A 16,231-nucleotide genomic window follows, 5' to 3' on the forward strand; every position below is an offset into this window, starting at 1 on the left:
ACAGAAAGGCCCTCGCCGGCCACGGGGCTCGAACCCGGACCTTCTTGCTGTGAGGCGACAGTGCTAACCACTACACCACCGTGCCGCCCCTATTATTATTCACAGCAACTTATGCCTCTTTTATCCCTTGACAAAACCTAAGATGGACATTATGAATTTTTTTTCTCATTTTTATAGTATAATTGTTAAGCACTTTAGAGTACTGTATATAAAGCACTATATAAATACAGTTAATTATTATTGCTGTTCAATCTTATTATTACTACAGGAATAGGAAGATCGGTGAGCACAGTATTGACAGAAAAAACATGCTTTTTGTTGGGGCTTGAAAGTAAATAAAGAAGCAGAACCTAAAATATACAAGTAAGAATACAGAGACATTGTAGAATCATGTTTCAGAGTCTGCGTGCCAAATACTGAAATTGAACATTGAAGCCCTTCTGATTTTACGAACCATCAGTTGACCAACACCACAGGACCCAAATGTTGGAGCTGAAATAATGTAGAAATGTTGTGAAATATTGAAGCATGATGCCATGCAGTGCTTTAAACGTAAGGAGTGGGTGCTTTTACTTAAGTCAAGACGCAAGCTACCGGTATAACCCTCAACATACAGTACGTGTGTACCTGTACAGTGTGTGGTGTAATAATTATAATAACTTCCTATACTAAAATCTAAAACAGACATCCTATATCACACTTACTTATTGTTCAGTATGGCTCAGTAGTTCTGAACAGAACCAGAACAAATGGAGCACAGCATGCACACACACCCCACTGCTCACTTCTTTTTAGCATGCCATGATAAAAATTCATCAAGAAAGTTGCTCAGACAAACTTCAGTGATTTAACTGTTTTAAGGCAACAAAGGTTGGTTACTTTTTTTTTTTAAAAGTTCAACCAACAAATCTTTTTTTTTTTTTCAGTGAACAAATGTTTCACACTGCCTACAGAATTAACACATCCACTTCACACACTACTTTTATTTAACTGGCGAACAAGGCAGCAAGCCAGGGCAGAATAGTCCAACGCACTGTTCTATATTTACAGCCCTTTCATTGCATTGACAAGGCTGTCTACAGTAAAGGGCCCGGAGCAAGCTTCTAATGTGGATTTCAAAACCCTGTTACAGTATGTGCTGCAGTTTCTGTCTCGATTAATACACAAGGTCAATACAGGCCTACTGACCTGCATGATAAAATTATCACTCATTTGCCTCAGACAACATTGTCTGGCTGTTAGTTCATTTTATCCATGAACAGTTTTGTGAACTCGCTGAATAAGACTGCAGGTAAATCTGAAACGTACAGGACTGAGCAAAAGTCTTAGGCACCCGAAGTTTGTTTTTTCATACAAACTTTGTTATAGATTTTTAATTTATGACTTCCACACAGGGCGGCATGGTGGTGTAGTGGTTAGCGCTGTCACCTCACAGCAAGAAGGTCCGGGTTCGAGCCCCGTGGCCAGCGAGGGCCTTTCTGTGTGGAGTTTGCATGTTGTCCGCGTGGGTTTCCTCCGGGTGCTCCGGTTTCCCCCAAAGACATGCAGGTTAGGTTAACTGGTGACTCTAAATTGACCGTAGGTGTGAATGTGAGTGTGAATGGTTGTCTGTATCTATGTGTCAGCCCTGTGATGACCTGGCGACTTGTCCAGGGTGTACCCCGCCTTTCGCCTGTAGTCAGCTGGGATAGGCTCCAGCTTGCCTGCGACCCTGTAGAACAGGATAAAGCGGCTAGAGATAATGAGATGAGATGAGACTTCTACACAGGCTTGTAGTACTCGAGTCTGACTCGTGCCCTAATTTTAAGGACTCAGAACTTGACTTGGACTTGAGCACTGATGACTTGGACTCGTGCATTAACTGCATTCGGACTCGTAAATTGGAGACGAGGACTCGGATCTTTTTTTTATTTTTTGTAACATGCCATAATAATTTGGCATAAGATATTTATATCTACATTAAATTTTATACTAATTTTGTGCAAGAGAATGCACATTCACCTGTTCATACGTCATGTTCAGGAACAAACTAAAGTTAACAGCGCTAAAATGCCTGGAGAGACGCCGCTAGGATTGTCCTGTCTGCTTATACAGACTTCTCGTGCAGTGGGAAAAAATGCACTGCTATGTGTTCCATATGTAGAAGAACTATCGAGGAGACAACGGGGATGACCTCGAACTTCAATCATCATTTGGCAAGACTCCACCCAGAGAAGGAAGTGACACACTATGCTCATTGCCCTGTTGATAGTGGGCGGGGCTTCCTGAGTGATGAACTAGCTAGTGTTAACCCTGTCTCATGTTATTTGCCCTGTTGATAGTGGGCGGGGCTTGCTGAGCGATGAACAAGCTTTTTATCTGTAGCCTGTTCACTAAAATGTGGCAGTCGAGCAGTAACGTTAGTCCAGCACAGTAGCAGAGACGCTTTCACATAGAGCTGTGCAATATATCGTATTTTTATCACGATATCGATATTGGTGTCAAACGATATCAAAATTCATAATATCGATATGAAACGATTTTTTGTCATTTGTAAGGTAAAACGAACCCTTCTGTCCCCTAAGGCACACCGTAGCCTTGTATACGTCATCCATTCTACTCCCGCGATATCTCCGCAACAGTAAAAAATCAGTTCTTCTGTTTTCATACGTGTCGGGTGATTTGATATATTGATTTGTTAATATGTTGTTTGATTTGCTTGCTAATAGTTATAATAATACAATTAACATATATTTACGTCATATTTTTGGATGTGGGACTGGGTAATGTAAAAATGGCATCTACGGAAGAAAACAAGCACAACAATATTAGCACATATCCAGCTTGCTAGCTGTGTTAGATGTGTTAAACCGTGTGGATTTAAGTGGAATAATTGCGAGTCGTCCTGTGGTCAAGGCAGCGTTTTAAGGTAAGGCAATTTGGTTATTAATGTTGCCCGCCGCGGCATGTTTACTTGGGTTCATTTGATTTTGACTTGTGCATCTGCAGCTAGCATCATGCTTTGAAGTAGGTTCTGCTAAGGACGGGTTTATTGCGCGATGTAGACGGACTCAGATGTAATTACATTGTTTTTAAAATTCCGTGCGCTTAAAACGGTGTCCCCCTGCTAATCATGTAGCCCTAATCATGTGTTGCTTTTACTTTTCGAGTGAAATATCTCTGCAAATGGTATTTCAATGCTGACATGCCAAAAAGATAGCGGAGTCCACATTTGGAAGATGAAGGAAGAGAAGCCTGATGCTTGAAAATAGATCGCTTAATCCACAACGCATATCTGTATTTGAGACATAACCTGCAACTAGTGGGGATGTTTTGGAATGACTGTGCATGGGGTGTTTTTGGCCACAGAACACTAACCCACAGTAGTAGGAGGACTACTGGGTTCGTGGATTTTGTCTGTTGACTGAGCGACGCATGGTGTTTGCCTTGTGCCATTTCACGTAGCATCTAGCCGCAGTGCCACCTACACTTTCAGGGAATGTTTACATGCCGCTGAGCTATTTTCATGCATGTTAATTCTTAAGGACTTGTCTCTATATTGTGCGTGTTCACACACGGACTGGCCATCGGGAGTAGCGGGAGTTTTCCCGGTGGGCCGGTGGTTCAGTGTGGGCCAGCGGAGAAAAAAAAAACAAAACAGTTGCGCGCTGGCCTTTAATATGATAAGCAATGTTAACAGTTTCTTTAAGAAACTGTTAACATTGTTTATTACAGTTGCGCGCTAGCCTTTAATATGATAAGCAATGTTAACAGTTTCTCAAAGAAACTGTTAACATTGCTTATCATATTAAAGGCCAGCGCGCAACTGTTTTTTTTTTTTTTTTTTCTCCGCCGGCCCACACTGAACCACCGGCCCACCGGGAAAACTCCCGCTACTCCCGATGGCCAGTCCGTGTGTGTGCGTGTTTAATGTTGGTGTCTTAACAACACACAAGCTTACGTTGTAGTGTGTGTGTGTGAGAGAGAGATTTTATCCTTGGCTGGCTACGAGCCACTGTGGACGTTACGCAGTAATCACTGGTAATACCAGCGCTGGCTCCATCCTCTGTGATCGGAAATGTTGAGTGAGGAGAACGTGAGCCTTGTGCAGGCGATAGGACCTATGCAAAGTATGCGCTTGCACAGTAAATAGTTTAAGTAAAAGGCGTTTCAGGGTACAACGGGAAGGGTTGACAGGTAGCCTATGAGGCCTGTACTATAAAAATGTGGCCCGGTGCCTCGGGTGTTGATGATCGGGGCTTTAAAAAAAGGTGTATAAATATCGTTTTAAAAATCGCGATATCAATATTTACTGAAAAAATCGTGATATTGATTTTTTCCAATATCGAGCAGCCCTACTTTCACATAAAGGCAGCAACAGCCACTGTCAAATGGTGCGGCTGGAGTCTTGTTCTCGGACTCGACTCGAAATTTTCTTTAATGACTCGAACTTGAACACTGGGGACTCGAGACTGGGCTCGGACTCGAGGTTTAGTGACTCGACTACAATACTGCTTCGACATTACTGAGTCGGTACAAAAACATTTTAGAGTCCAAACTTTCGTATTTTTTTCTAGCACAAAATTAAATGTTGCAGAAAAAAGTTGTACCTGAGCAGCACATTCCATAAGAGAGCACTTTTCAGATTAAAAAATAAACCATACTGAAGGCTGCTGGGTTTTGGTGCAAAATGAAGAAGCGAGTGTGACGGTCAAAGTGTCCAGAAGAACTGCGGCTGGCTCTGTAAGATGCTCAGTAAAACCTACAGCTCGCATAAAACTGCACTCACTGTACCTCAGACTACTTTTTTTTAAACCAAAGGGTCGTCTCTCACCAAATATTGACTTTGTTTCATTTATTATGGCTCACTGATTACTGTTTATATTATTTTTTTAATGCCAAAACATTTCATTTCATTATTTTTAAGCCATTTTTGGTCGACAGCATTTCTTTATATGTGCCTCAGACTTTTGTACAGTACTATACACTACCGTTCAAAAGTTTGGGGTCACTTTGAAATGTCCTTATTTTTGAAAGAAAAGCACTGTTCTTTTCAATGAAGATCACTTTAAACTAATCAGAAATCCACTCTATACATTGCTAATGTGGTAAATGACTATTCTAGCTGCAAATGTCTGGTTTTTGGTGCAATATCTCCATAGGTGTATAGAGGCCCATTTCCAGCAACTCTCACTCCAGTGTTCTAATGGTACAATGTGTTTGCTCATTGCCTCAGAAGGCTAATGGATGATTAGAAAACCCTTGTACAATCATGTTAGCACAGCTGAAAACAGTTGAGCTCTTTAGAGAAGCTATAAAACTGACCTTCCTTTGAGCAGATTGAGGCTACATCCACACGACAATGGCAACGAGATTTTTTTTTTTAAATATCGCGTCCACATGGGCAACGGATCAGTAAAATATCAGGTACATATGGCAACGCAACGCTTGCTGAAAACGATGCAATACACATGCCACACCACTACATGCGCTGTAAGACGGTCCCATCGAAGACACCAGAACAATAGAAGTAGACGCATGCGCATAACTGCGCATGCGCACGGTGACTATCCCTGTCACTGTCACACGCACACACTTTCTCACTCCCTATCCTATGGATATAATCCCTTTAAATCACGTGCTCATTTTTTGAATGGAGACGCGGAAAGAGGAATGAACGGGGGTAGATGGAAGCCGGTACGCCAACATTCTGATATCCTCCAGAATTCTTTAATGGTCCGGAATAAACATCTGAAGAGGTGAGATCGCTCCTTTTTTTTCCCTATTTTTGCTGGCGGGATTGACTCTGCCCTAAGGGCTATTCTCTCACTCTCTCTCACTCTCTCTCTCTCTCTCTCACTTTGCACCATTACACAATAAATATTCACAGTGAAAATATTTTGTAAGCGCGTTTCATGAACCAAGTTACAGGATTTGTTGACAACTCGCATCGAGTTCGTTACACTTCTACCAGGCGTGAAGCACGTGGTTGTGACATCATCGTAAACAAATCTGTTCTACTCATCCAGACGACTTCGCAACGGCTCCGTTGCCAGATTTTTTCACTCTGGAACCCGTTCTCAAAAGATTTTGTTTTGGGGCACCCAAAACGCCGGTGCCGTGTGGACGCCAGGCTGAAATGATAAAATTGTTTATCAGATTCACCTGAATCCGTTGCCGTGTGGACAGGGCCTCAGTTTCTGGAGCATCACATTTGTGGGGTCAATTAAATGCTCAAAATGGCCAGAAAAATGTCTTGACTATATTTTCTATTCATTTTACAACTTATGGTGCTTTCATGGAAAACACAAAATTGTCTGGGTGACCCCAAACTTTTGAACGGTAGTGTATATCAAGTCAACATACATGTCAAGTTATACGGTTTCCCTGTATTTTGTACGGGAAAATGCAATTTTTTGGCTAATACGGCGTACACTGATTTTCATACGGGAAAATTATGTTTTGTATCAGAGATTTTTTCCGTTACTCAGAGAAAATTTTCTTAGCATCCACCATTTATTTTTTCAAACACGCATGCCCAATGAAACGGAACTATTTTCGATTAATGTGGTTTTATAGTTGCACGTGGTTTTCTCGGTCATTTAAGTCCATTGGCTCGGACTGCCCAGACTTCTGTGACGGCTGCAGAAGTTATGTTCTGCCAATTTCTCGTGGAACACAACATCCCCCCGACTGTGGCAGACCATTTTTCGCAGCTAGCAAAAAAAAAAAAGTTTCCTGATTCAAAGACTGCACAGGTAAGCATTTGTGTGTTGTTGTTTTTTTTTTTTTTTAAGTTTTTACTGTTTGCATGTAGGAAAGCTTCCTCCATTATGATGATAATTTAGGGAGGCGATACTGGGAGTCGCCGTTTATACAACGGCAACTGTAGTTACCCGCCGATTTCTGGTTTCACTTCCCTAAACATTTTAATTGCTGATAGACATTATGTGTTGACACAGATGACCTACACCTGTTACTACCATCACTCGTCAGTAAACTGGAAAAGTATTGAATGAAGAGTAATGGTGGTAACGACCGTTGGTAACCTGTCTTTAAAATGTGTAGTAGTGGGGGCATCATGGCTCAGGTGGATAAGGCGCCATACCATAAATCTGCGGACCCGGGTTCGATTCCGACCCGAGGTCATTTCCTGATCCCTCTCTCTCCCGCTCATTTCCTGTCTCTACACTGTCCTATCCAATAAAGGTGAAAAAAGTTTAAAAAAAAAAAAAAAAGTGTAGTAGGGGATGGAAGCAATTTAACACCATCTACATGTTTGCTGTGCTCTGATTTTCTTTTTATTGACCAGGAAAATAATAGATGTATATTGGGGAAAGGTCTGTGATGTAAAACCTGCTCTGGGTTTTGCCAGGTTTCCAGTGCTGAAACAACTTTTTACTGCTTTGCTGTGCCTCCCACATAGCAATGCAGATAGTGAGAGGGCTTTTTCATTGGTTAGGAACATTCATACTGAGTACAGAAAAAATCTGGCTGCAGACACATTAACTGCATATCTGCAAATTAAAATGAAGTGTGATGAGGAGCTACAACTGCGACCCAAGCAGTGATATTATAGCTCGTGCTAAATCTGCAACATTTTTGCACGGCAAAGAACACTCCAAAAAGGAATAAGATTTAAATTCTTGTTATAAATTACTGGGAAGATTTTCAGTTTAACTTCATAATTTATTAATATTTCCACTTATCCTTGTTTGCATAATATACTTGATGTGGTTCAGCCATCTTTAGTTGGATCTAACACTGCTTGTGGTGTCAACACGTTTTTCTCAAATGGAACTTTTACTAACCTTCATTTACTGCTTGACATGATTATATATAATTTATTACATGTAACCTACTATTTTAATTCACATACCTACTTAGTACTGCTGTTATATTTCAAGTCATTTTCTTTGGTGGAATGTAATATTGTAGGTGATGTCAACACTTGTCAAACAGAACTTTCTGTAATTTTTATGAACTATTTAATATTAATACATTTTATTTGCAAAATTTACATCAATAATTCTGGTATTACTGATGCAATGTATATTAAATAAGTTTATAGTTCAGTCATTCTCTTTAGTAGATAATTGTTTACTTGACTGTACATATAGTCCTTTTTAATTCAGTTGTTTTGTCTGGATCTAAAATGTATTTTTATTCAGTATATGCTTATTTGATCCCTTTAACTTGATGCAGTGTGATAAATATGCCTATTACAATAGGAGTGGATTTTTTCTCGTGTATGTAAGGGAAAAGTACAGATTTTGTCAGGGCATAGGTAACTAAAGGTTGACATGTATGAGTCAAGTCAAATATGAAATTAATTATTGTATTTTTTTAGCTCTCTCCATAATTCTTCAAACACCAGTACCTGAAGACCCTGACAGTTTCTTCAATATGCTATGAATTTAAAGTTTGCACAATACTAAGCATATTGCTTTATGTTTTTCTCTGTTAGTTTCACATCCGTACAACAAAACTAAGAAGTAGTAAACCCTGGACACTAATGTTTCCAGACTAATCAACTTCATTTGTTTCAGATTTCCCAAAAGCCTTTCTCGGAGCACAGCAAACGCCCCAGATTTGAATGAACAGTGTATATTAGATTAATTATACATTGTGCATTAATCCGCATGAAAAGCCTGTAATATCATTTGAATTCCCTTCCAATCATGTGTTAACGCCTATATTGTTGAATTAATTCAGATTATACACCTATATTGTTGAATTAATTCAAAACTACCTAAAGTACTGATTTTTTACGCTGACACTTCAGGTCCCTTTGGTGGATTAAACGGCAGCAGTGAGGGTTTTGCTGTTCAGAATGAAAAACTACATTTAATACATAATGTTGTCGTGTCGTCCCTGTGTAACCCGATAATACCATAGCACGATGACTTCAGAGATTTGATGCAACACTGATTAGATGAATATCCCCGATTATCTGATCAGATTCCTCGAGCACTTTTGCTTGCTGCTGAATTATACAAATGCTTTTGGGGATCTGCACCTTCATTGCTGTCAGATTTGTATGCAGCTGGTAAGTGAAACATTTGGACAGACACATGCCGCTTTTATACCATTCTATATCTACATCACAAAATGATGAAATAGAAAGTTACGAAGGGGTGTATAGTGTTTTGTGGCTTATTTGCAAAAAAAAAATCAGGATAAACAGACAAATTAAAAATAGTGCAGTAAAAAGTCGAAAGTGTAATAATTGCGCCTGACGTCATATTTCAAGCTGATTATTCATTAAACAAACAAATTATACAGAATTGCACAAAAGTCTTAGTCACGTGTAAGGAAATGCTGTTGACCAAAAATGGATTCAAAAATAATGAAATGAAATGTTTCAAAATAAAAAATAAATAAAAAATACTGTAAACAGCAGTAGGCCATAATAAATAAAACAAAGTCAATATTTGGTGTTAGACGACTCTTTGCTTTAAAAAAATATATATAGCAGTCTCAGGTACAATGAGTGCAGTTTTAGAAGGAAAATCAGCTGTAGGTTTTACAGAGCATCTTACAGAACCAGCCACAGTTCTTCTGGACACTTTGACTGGCTTACAGTAATTTTGCACCAAAACCCAGTAGCCTTCATTATGTTTTCTTTTGTAATCTGAAAAGTGCTGTCTCTTATGTAATATGCTGCTCAGATATGAGCATTTTTTTTCTGTAACATTTAATTTTGTGCTGGAAAACGAACGTTTGGACTCTAAAATGTTTCTGTACTGACTCGATAATGTCGAAATAGAATGCCTTTATTGTCACTGCACAAATGTACAACGAAATTTAGTTCGTCATAGGAGAGCGCTGCGTACGTGTGCGCCACCACTCTTGGGCACTTCAGCCCAAGGTCGTCCCATGTTAACCTAACTGGATGTCTTTGGACTGTGGGGGAAACTGGAGCATCCGGAGGAAACCCACGCAGACAACATGCAAACTCCACACAGAAAGGCCCCCGTCAGCCACTGGGCTTGAACCCGGAACCTTCTTGCTATAAGGCGATCGTGCTAACCACTACACCACTGTGCCGCCTAGAATAAATCTACAACAAAGTTTGTCTGAAAAAATTAAAAATAAAAACAGGTTGCCGAAGACATTATGCATTCATCTGCATGAAAAGCCAACACCTGTAATATCATTTGAATTCCCTTCTAATTCTGTGTTAACACCTATATTGTTGAATTAATTCAGATTGACTTCACAAACTACCTAAAGTACTGATTTTTTATGCTGACATTTTTTCGGGTCCCCTTTGGTGGACCTCATCTCATCTCATCTCGTTATCTCTAGCCGCTTTATCCTGTTCTACAGGGTTGCAGGCAAGCTGGAGCCTATCCCAGCTGACTACGGGTGAAAGGCGGGGTACACCCTGGACAAGTCGCCAGGTCATCACAGGGCTGACACATAGACACAGATAACCATTCACACTCACATTCACACCTACGGTCAATTTAGAGTCACCAGTTAACCTAACCTGCATGTCTTTGGACTGTGGGGGAAACCGGAGCACCCGGAGGAAACCCACGCGGACACGGGGAGAACATGCAAACTCCGCACAGAAAGGCCCTCGCCGGCTGCTAGGTTCGAACCCAGAACCCCATATGGTTAGCGCTGTCGCCTCACAGCAAGAAGGTCCGGGTTCGAGCCCCGTGGCCGGCGAGGGCCTTTCTGTGTGGAGTTTGCATGTTCTCCCCGTGTCCGCGTGGGTTTCCTCCGGGTGCTCCGGTTTCCCCCAAAGACATGCAGGTTAGGTTAACTGGTGACTCTAAATTGACCGTAGGTGTGAATGTGAGTGTGAATGGTTGTCTGTGTCTGAGCCCTGTGATGACCTGGCGACTTGTCCAGGGTGTACCCCGCCTTGCGCCCGTAGTCAGCTGGGATAGGCTCCAGCTTGCCTGCGACCCTGTAGAACAGGATAAAGCGGCTACAGATAATGAGATGAGAATGGGGAACTTTTCTCTCTCTCTCTCTCTCTCTCTCTTTTTTTTAATGCACTTTCTTTTGAAACTTACCTGTGCATAGACAGAGCTGAATGACAAGCAGCAGGAAGCTTTTAGTGAGCCTCCACACCATTGTCCCGGCTGTCTGTTTGTTTGTTTGTGTCGGTTTTGAAAGCAACAGATTGATGTTTGCGTGGCTTTTGCAGAAGAAGCGCGTGCACCGTCACTGAAAACGCCAAATCCCATAGTTAGGAACTGAAGTGCGCGTGCAACAACAGAAATAAATAAATCGAACCTGCGGCATTCAGAGAGAAGCGCATCTGATTAGAACTCATCCTCATCCGGTTTCAGGAGCCACACAGAGAGAGAGAGAGATTCGAACTATAACGGAGCCCTGGTTGTTAATCTATACGGAGACACAAATCGGTGAAGATATATAACGCAGCTCGAGGAACTGAACTGACTTTCCGGTCCATGTAAGCCGCCTGCGCGAGCGCGTCCGGTGGAGCTGCGTGACGCGACGCTGCCGCTGTGCGCGAGCTCCGCGCTGTAATTAAGACGCGACGCGCACGAGCTCGGAGCGCAGAGACAAGCGCGCGGCACGAGACTAACCTTAAAGAGACAGCGCGCGCAGGGATCCACCTGTCCGCCGCGCCCCGCCCCTCACACACTGCACACCCATCCTGCGCACGAGCCCACATCCAAGCACGTCCCCCCTCTCTCTCTCTCTCTCTCTCTCTCTCTCTCTCTCACCTCCTCCCCAGCTTCCCTAAAGAACTCAGGTCCTCATTTGCGTCATCTGTGACGCGCAACTGATTTTTCTTGACTGGCTGAAAAAGGTTGCCCTACAAGAATCTGACATTTTTTGCCCATTATAGTAATCCATGGGTAGGTGGCACGGTGGTGTAGTGGTTAGCACTGTCACCTCACAGCAAGAAGGTTCTGGGTTCGAGCCAAGTGGCTGACGAAGGCCTTTCTGTTACCCCTTTTCCACCAAATCAGTTCCAGGGCTGGTTCGGGGCCAGTGCTTAGTTTGGAACCGGGTTTTCTGTTTCCACTGACAAAGAACTGGCTCTGGGGCCAGAAAAACCGGTTCCAGGCTAGCAGAGTGCGAATTACCCCACCATAATTGGGGGGGTACCATCATGGTCCACTATCATATCAATCGCCCACCCGGTCCTGTCCCGTCTCATCTATGGAAGTCGGTGTCAGTAACTCAACACAATGACTCTGAACAATAATTTTTAATGTCATTAAGAAGCATGGGCGGCACGGTGGTGTAGTGGTTAGCGCTGTCGCCTCACAGCAAGAAGGTCCGGGTTCGAGCCCCGGGGCCGGCGAGGGCCTTTCTGTGTGGAGTTTGCATGTTCTCCCCGTGACCGCGTGGGTTTCCTCCGGGTGCTCCGGTTTCCCCCACAGTCCAAAGACATGCAGGTTAGGTTAACTGGTGACTCTAAATTGACCATAGGTGTGAATGTGAGTATGAATGGTTGTCTGTATCTGTGTGTCAGCCCTGTGATGACCTGGCGACTTGTCCAGGGTGTACCCCGCCTTTCGCCCGTAGTCAGCTGGGATAGGCTCCAGCTTGCCTGCGACCCTGTAGAAGGATAAAGCGGCTAGAGATAATGAGATGAGATTAAGAAGCATGGCAAACCATACAGTACTACCACAGAAGAAAAACAGCAGTACAACTTGATAACCTTGTTTGTCAGAACAAACTGGGTATCAACACTACAAATGAGTCACATACAGTATATACACACATGCAGAACAGTCCTGCTGAATGTCTTGCTCTCTTTCGTCCTGCTGTGCCTCTCCTGTCTGCTGGGAAGCCATTTTCTTTATTCACATGAACAGTGTATAAAACCTAACTGCACCTACACTTGTACTGTAATTGTCTGTAGATCTTAGTGCTAATATTTACTACTTACTCTTTTAGCACCAAAAAAATGCCTGATGTCTGGCCCTTTTCTTTTCCTCATGTTTGGCCTACTGTCTCTGTGAATAAACAGGGTACTCAGATGAAACTATGACTATCTTAAAAATAATACAAAAGGAATGTAAGTAAAAACAATAGAAAACATCCATGTACTAGGCTATTTTGCCTAGGCTAGCCTACTACCTGGCTCTTTTTATGTTGCCTCCAGAGGTTCTGATTGTAATTTTACATAGGCTTAGCTAGGCCTACATCAGAACTTCTTGTGCCTAATCACACACACAGGATGGGCCTATGTGCCAAATGAATTTCAGAAGGGCACAATTTATTCATGATAAAATGAGAATGGAAACATATGGAGTTCTTCTCCTTTGAAATGAGAATCGTTTCTATACCACACTGTAATAAGCTTGATTTAAATAGAGACTTAGCTTATCTTGCTAACTAACGTTGGTAACTAACGTTAATGTCCGTCCACTGTAGCCTTCTGGCCTCAGTGGGTAAGTAAGATGTGAAATGAGCTGAAAGAACAAATCATGAAAGTTGTAAAATAACACATTTTCAACAGGCTAAAAGTTGGTTAGCAACTAACATTACCAATGCACGCCTTCTGCTGCAAACCACAGACTGTATACATTGCTGCAAACCCATGGACTGTATCTGATGAATCAGCTGAATACGGTGTGGACTAGAAGCTATTGCTTCTAGCGCAGGGCTTTTCAAAGTGTGGGGCGCGTCTCCCCTAGGGGGCGCCAGAGTTCTTCGGGGGGGGCGCAACGTGAGGAAAAATAAACCAGAATAAGTTACTATTGCGGACATTTAGCGAACTTCAGCTAGCCTTTGCCAGAGACAAAATGGATCGATTTTTAGTACCTAAAGCTACAGTGAGTGAGGAGACAGAGTCTGGGCCAAGCAAAAAAAGAAGGAAGTATGACTACGATTATTTAAAGTTTGGATTTTCATGGACTGGATCTGAAGATGCTCCACTGCCACAGTGTGTTGTCTGCCAAGAGGTGCTAGCTAATGATGCTATGAGATGTTTAAAATGTGTAAAACAAGATGTTTAAAAAAAGCACAGATGTTTAAAATGTGTAAAAAAAAAAGATGTTTTAATAAAGCTCATATGTTTTAAATGTGTAAAAAAAAAAAGATCCTTTCAAAAAGCACAGATGTTTAAAATAAAAAATAAAAAAATAAAAATGTGTACAACACCCATTTTTTTTTTAAATACGAATGGAACATTAAGTATAGCAACAACAAAAATTGTAAGGGAGGGCCGCTGTTGTTTATTTGCTCTCTGCGGGGGGGCTGACTCTCCCACACTTTGAAAACCCCTGGTCTAGCGCGTTCTAGCGCTGCGGTGATTAAAAATGGTACGGTCCACAATAGGGGTGTCTGTCTGAAATCAATTTACATTAAAATGTTCCTACAATAAGAATGCCGAATGGGAGTTGGTTTGAATTATATATTCCTTTTCACAATATCAGAAAAAATATCGGACCCCCCCAAAACTTATATTTTTGTCTCTTTGGGGGGTACTGGGTCTTCATTGGGGGGTATAGTACCCCCCAGTACCCCCCGTAATTCGAACTATGCAGGCTAGCACCAACTCTCTGCTGGGCCAGAGGAAAGAACCGCTTACGTCAGCGGGGGGGCGGAGTTGTTAAGACCAACAACAATAACAAGACCGCGAAAGGTCGCCATTTTTAAGCGACGAGAAGCAGTAGCTGTACAAACGCAAAGTCATCCATTATTATTATTGTTGTTGTTGTTGCTGCTTCTTCCGTGTTGTTTTTGCTTCGATATTCGTGCCAAGGTTTATGCAAACCTAGCGACGTAACTGACGTATACAACGACGTATGACATAATGACGTGGCTTCCCTTAGCACCGCGAGCTATGGAAAAGCAAACTGGTTCTCAGCTGGCTCACAAGTTGAACAAGTTGTGAACCAGCACCAGCACTGGCCCCGAACCAGCCCTGGAACTGATTTGGTGGAAAAGGGGTACTTGAGAACCAGTTTGCTTTTCCATAGCTTGGGGTGCTAAGGGGAGCCACATCATTACGTCACTGTATACGTCAGTTACAGTATGTCGCTGCATTTGCATAAACCTTGGCGTGAACATCGAAGCAACAACAACACGGAGAAGAAGAAGAAGCAACAACAACAACAACAATAATGGATGACTTCGCATTTGTACAGCTGCTGCTTCTGGCTTTACGGTGCTTCATTCAAAATGGCACCCTCTCGTGGTCTTGCTATTGTTGTTGGTCTTAACAACTCCGCCCCCCCCGCTGATGTAAGCAGTTCTTTCCTCTGGCCCAGCAAAGAGCTGGTGTTACCCTGGAACCGTTTTTTCTGGCCCAGAGCCAGTTCTTTGTCAGTGGAAACAGAAAACCCAGTTCCAAACTAAGCACTGGCCCCGAACTAGCCCTGGAACTGCTTTGGTGGAAAAGGGCTATGTATGGAGTTTGCATGGTCTCCTTGTATGGGTTTCCTCCGGTTTCACCCCCAGTCCAAAGACATGCAGGTTAGGTTAATTGGTGACTCTAAATTGGCCGTGAGTGTGAATGGTTGTCTGTGTCTATGTGTCAGCCCTGCGATGATCTGGAGACTTGACCAGGGTGTACCCCGCCTCTCACCAAATAGTCAGCTGGGATAGGCTCTGGCTTGCCCGCGACCCTGCACAGGATAAGCAGTTATGGATAATGGCTGGATGGATGAATAATCCATGTAGAACTAGAAGGACACTTGGTAGAGTCCATACCTCCGCCAAGAGGCATATTATCAACATCAAAATCGAATCACTTGAACTGAGGATAATACTAAAGCTGTACACCAGATTTCATCACAATCCATTCACTACTTTTTGAGTTACATTCGGAACAGACAAATAAATCCTGGATCTGGGTACACATCTGGATCCACCTACATATCCAGATTTGCATCCATCCATCCATTATCTGTAACCACTTATCCTCTGTGCAGGGTTGTGGGCAAGCTGGCGCCTATCCCAGCTGACTATGGGCAAGAGGCGGGGTACACCCTGGACAAATCTCTAGATCATCACAGGGCTGACACATAGAGACAAACAACCATTCACACTCACATTCACACCTACGGTCAATTTAGAGCCACCAATTATTCTAACCTGCATGTCTTTGGACTGTGGGGGAAAACGGAGCACCTGGAGGAAACTCATACAGGCACGGGGAGAACATGCAAACTCTGCACAGAAAGGCCCCTGTCAGCCACTGGGCTTGAAGATCCTCCTTGCTGTGAGGCAACAATGCTAACCACTACACCACCCCGGATTTGCATCAAAATCTGTTCCTTGGCCCATGGTCCAACTTTTC

At 42.6% G+C, this 16,231-nt stretch overlaps 1 protein-coding gene across 1 annotated transcript in view; it reads right to left on the reverse strand.

The window, feature by feature from the left end:
- Window positions 1-711: 711 nt before the first annotated feature.
- Window positions 712-16,231, reverse strand: part of LOC132901103 (transmembrane protease serine 4-like) — a 57,354-nt gene continuing 41,834 nt past the window's right edge. Inside the window, exon 3 of the mRNA XM_060943466.1 lies at window positions 712-730. Within this exon, the coding sequence (XP_060799449.1) occupies window positions 712-730 (19 nt within the window). The remainder of the gene's footprint in view (window positions 731-16,231) is intronic.

This window comes from Neoarius graeffei, chromosome 17, assembly GCF_027579695.1.
Source record: "Neoarius graeffei isolate fNeoGra1 chromosome 17, fNeoGra1.pri, whole genome shotgun sequence".
Taxonomy (NCBI): domain Eukaryota; kingdom Metazoa; phylum Chordata; class Actinopteri; order Siluriformes; family Ariidae; genus Neoarius; species Neoarius graeffei.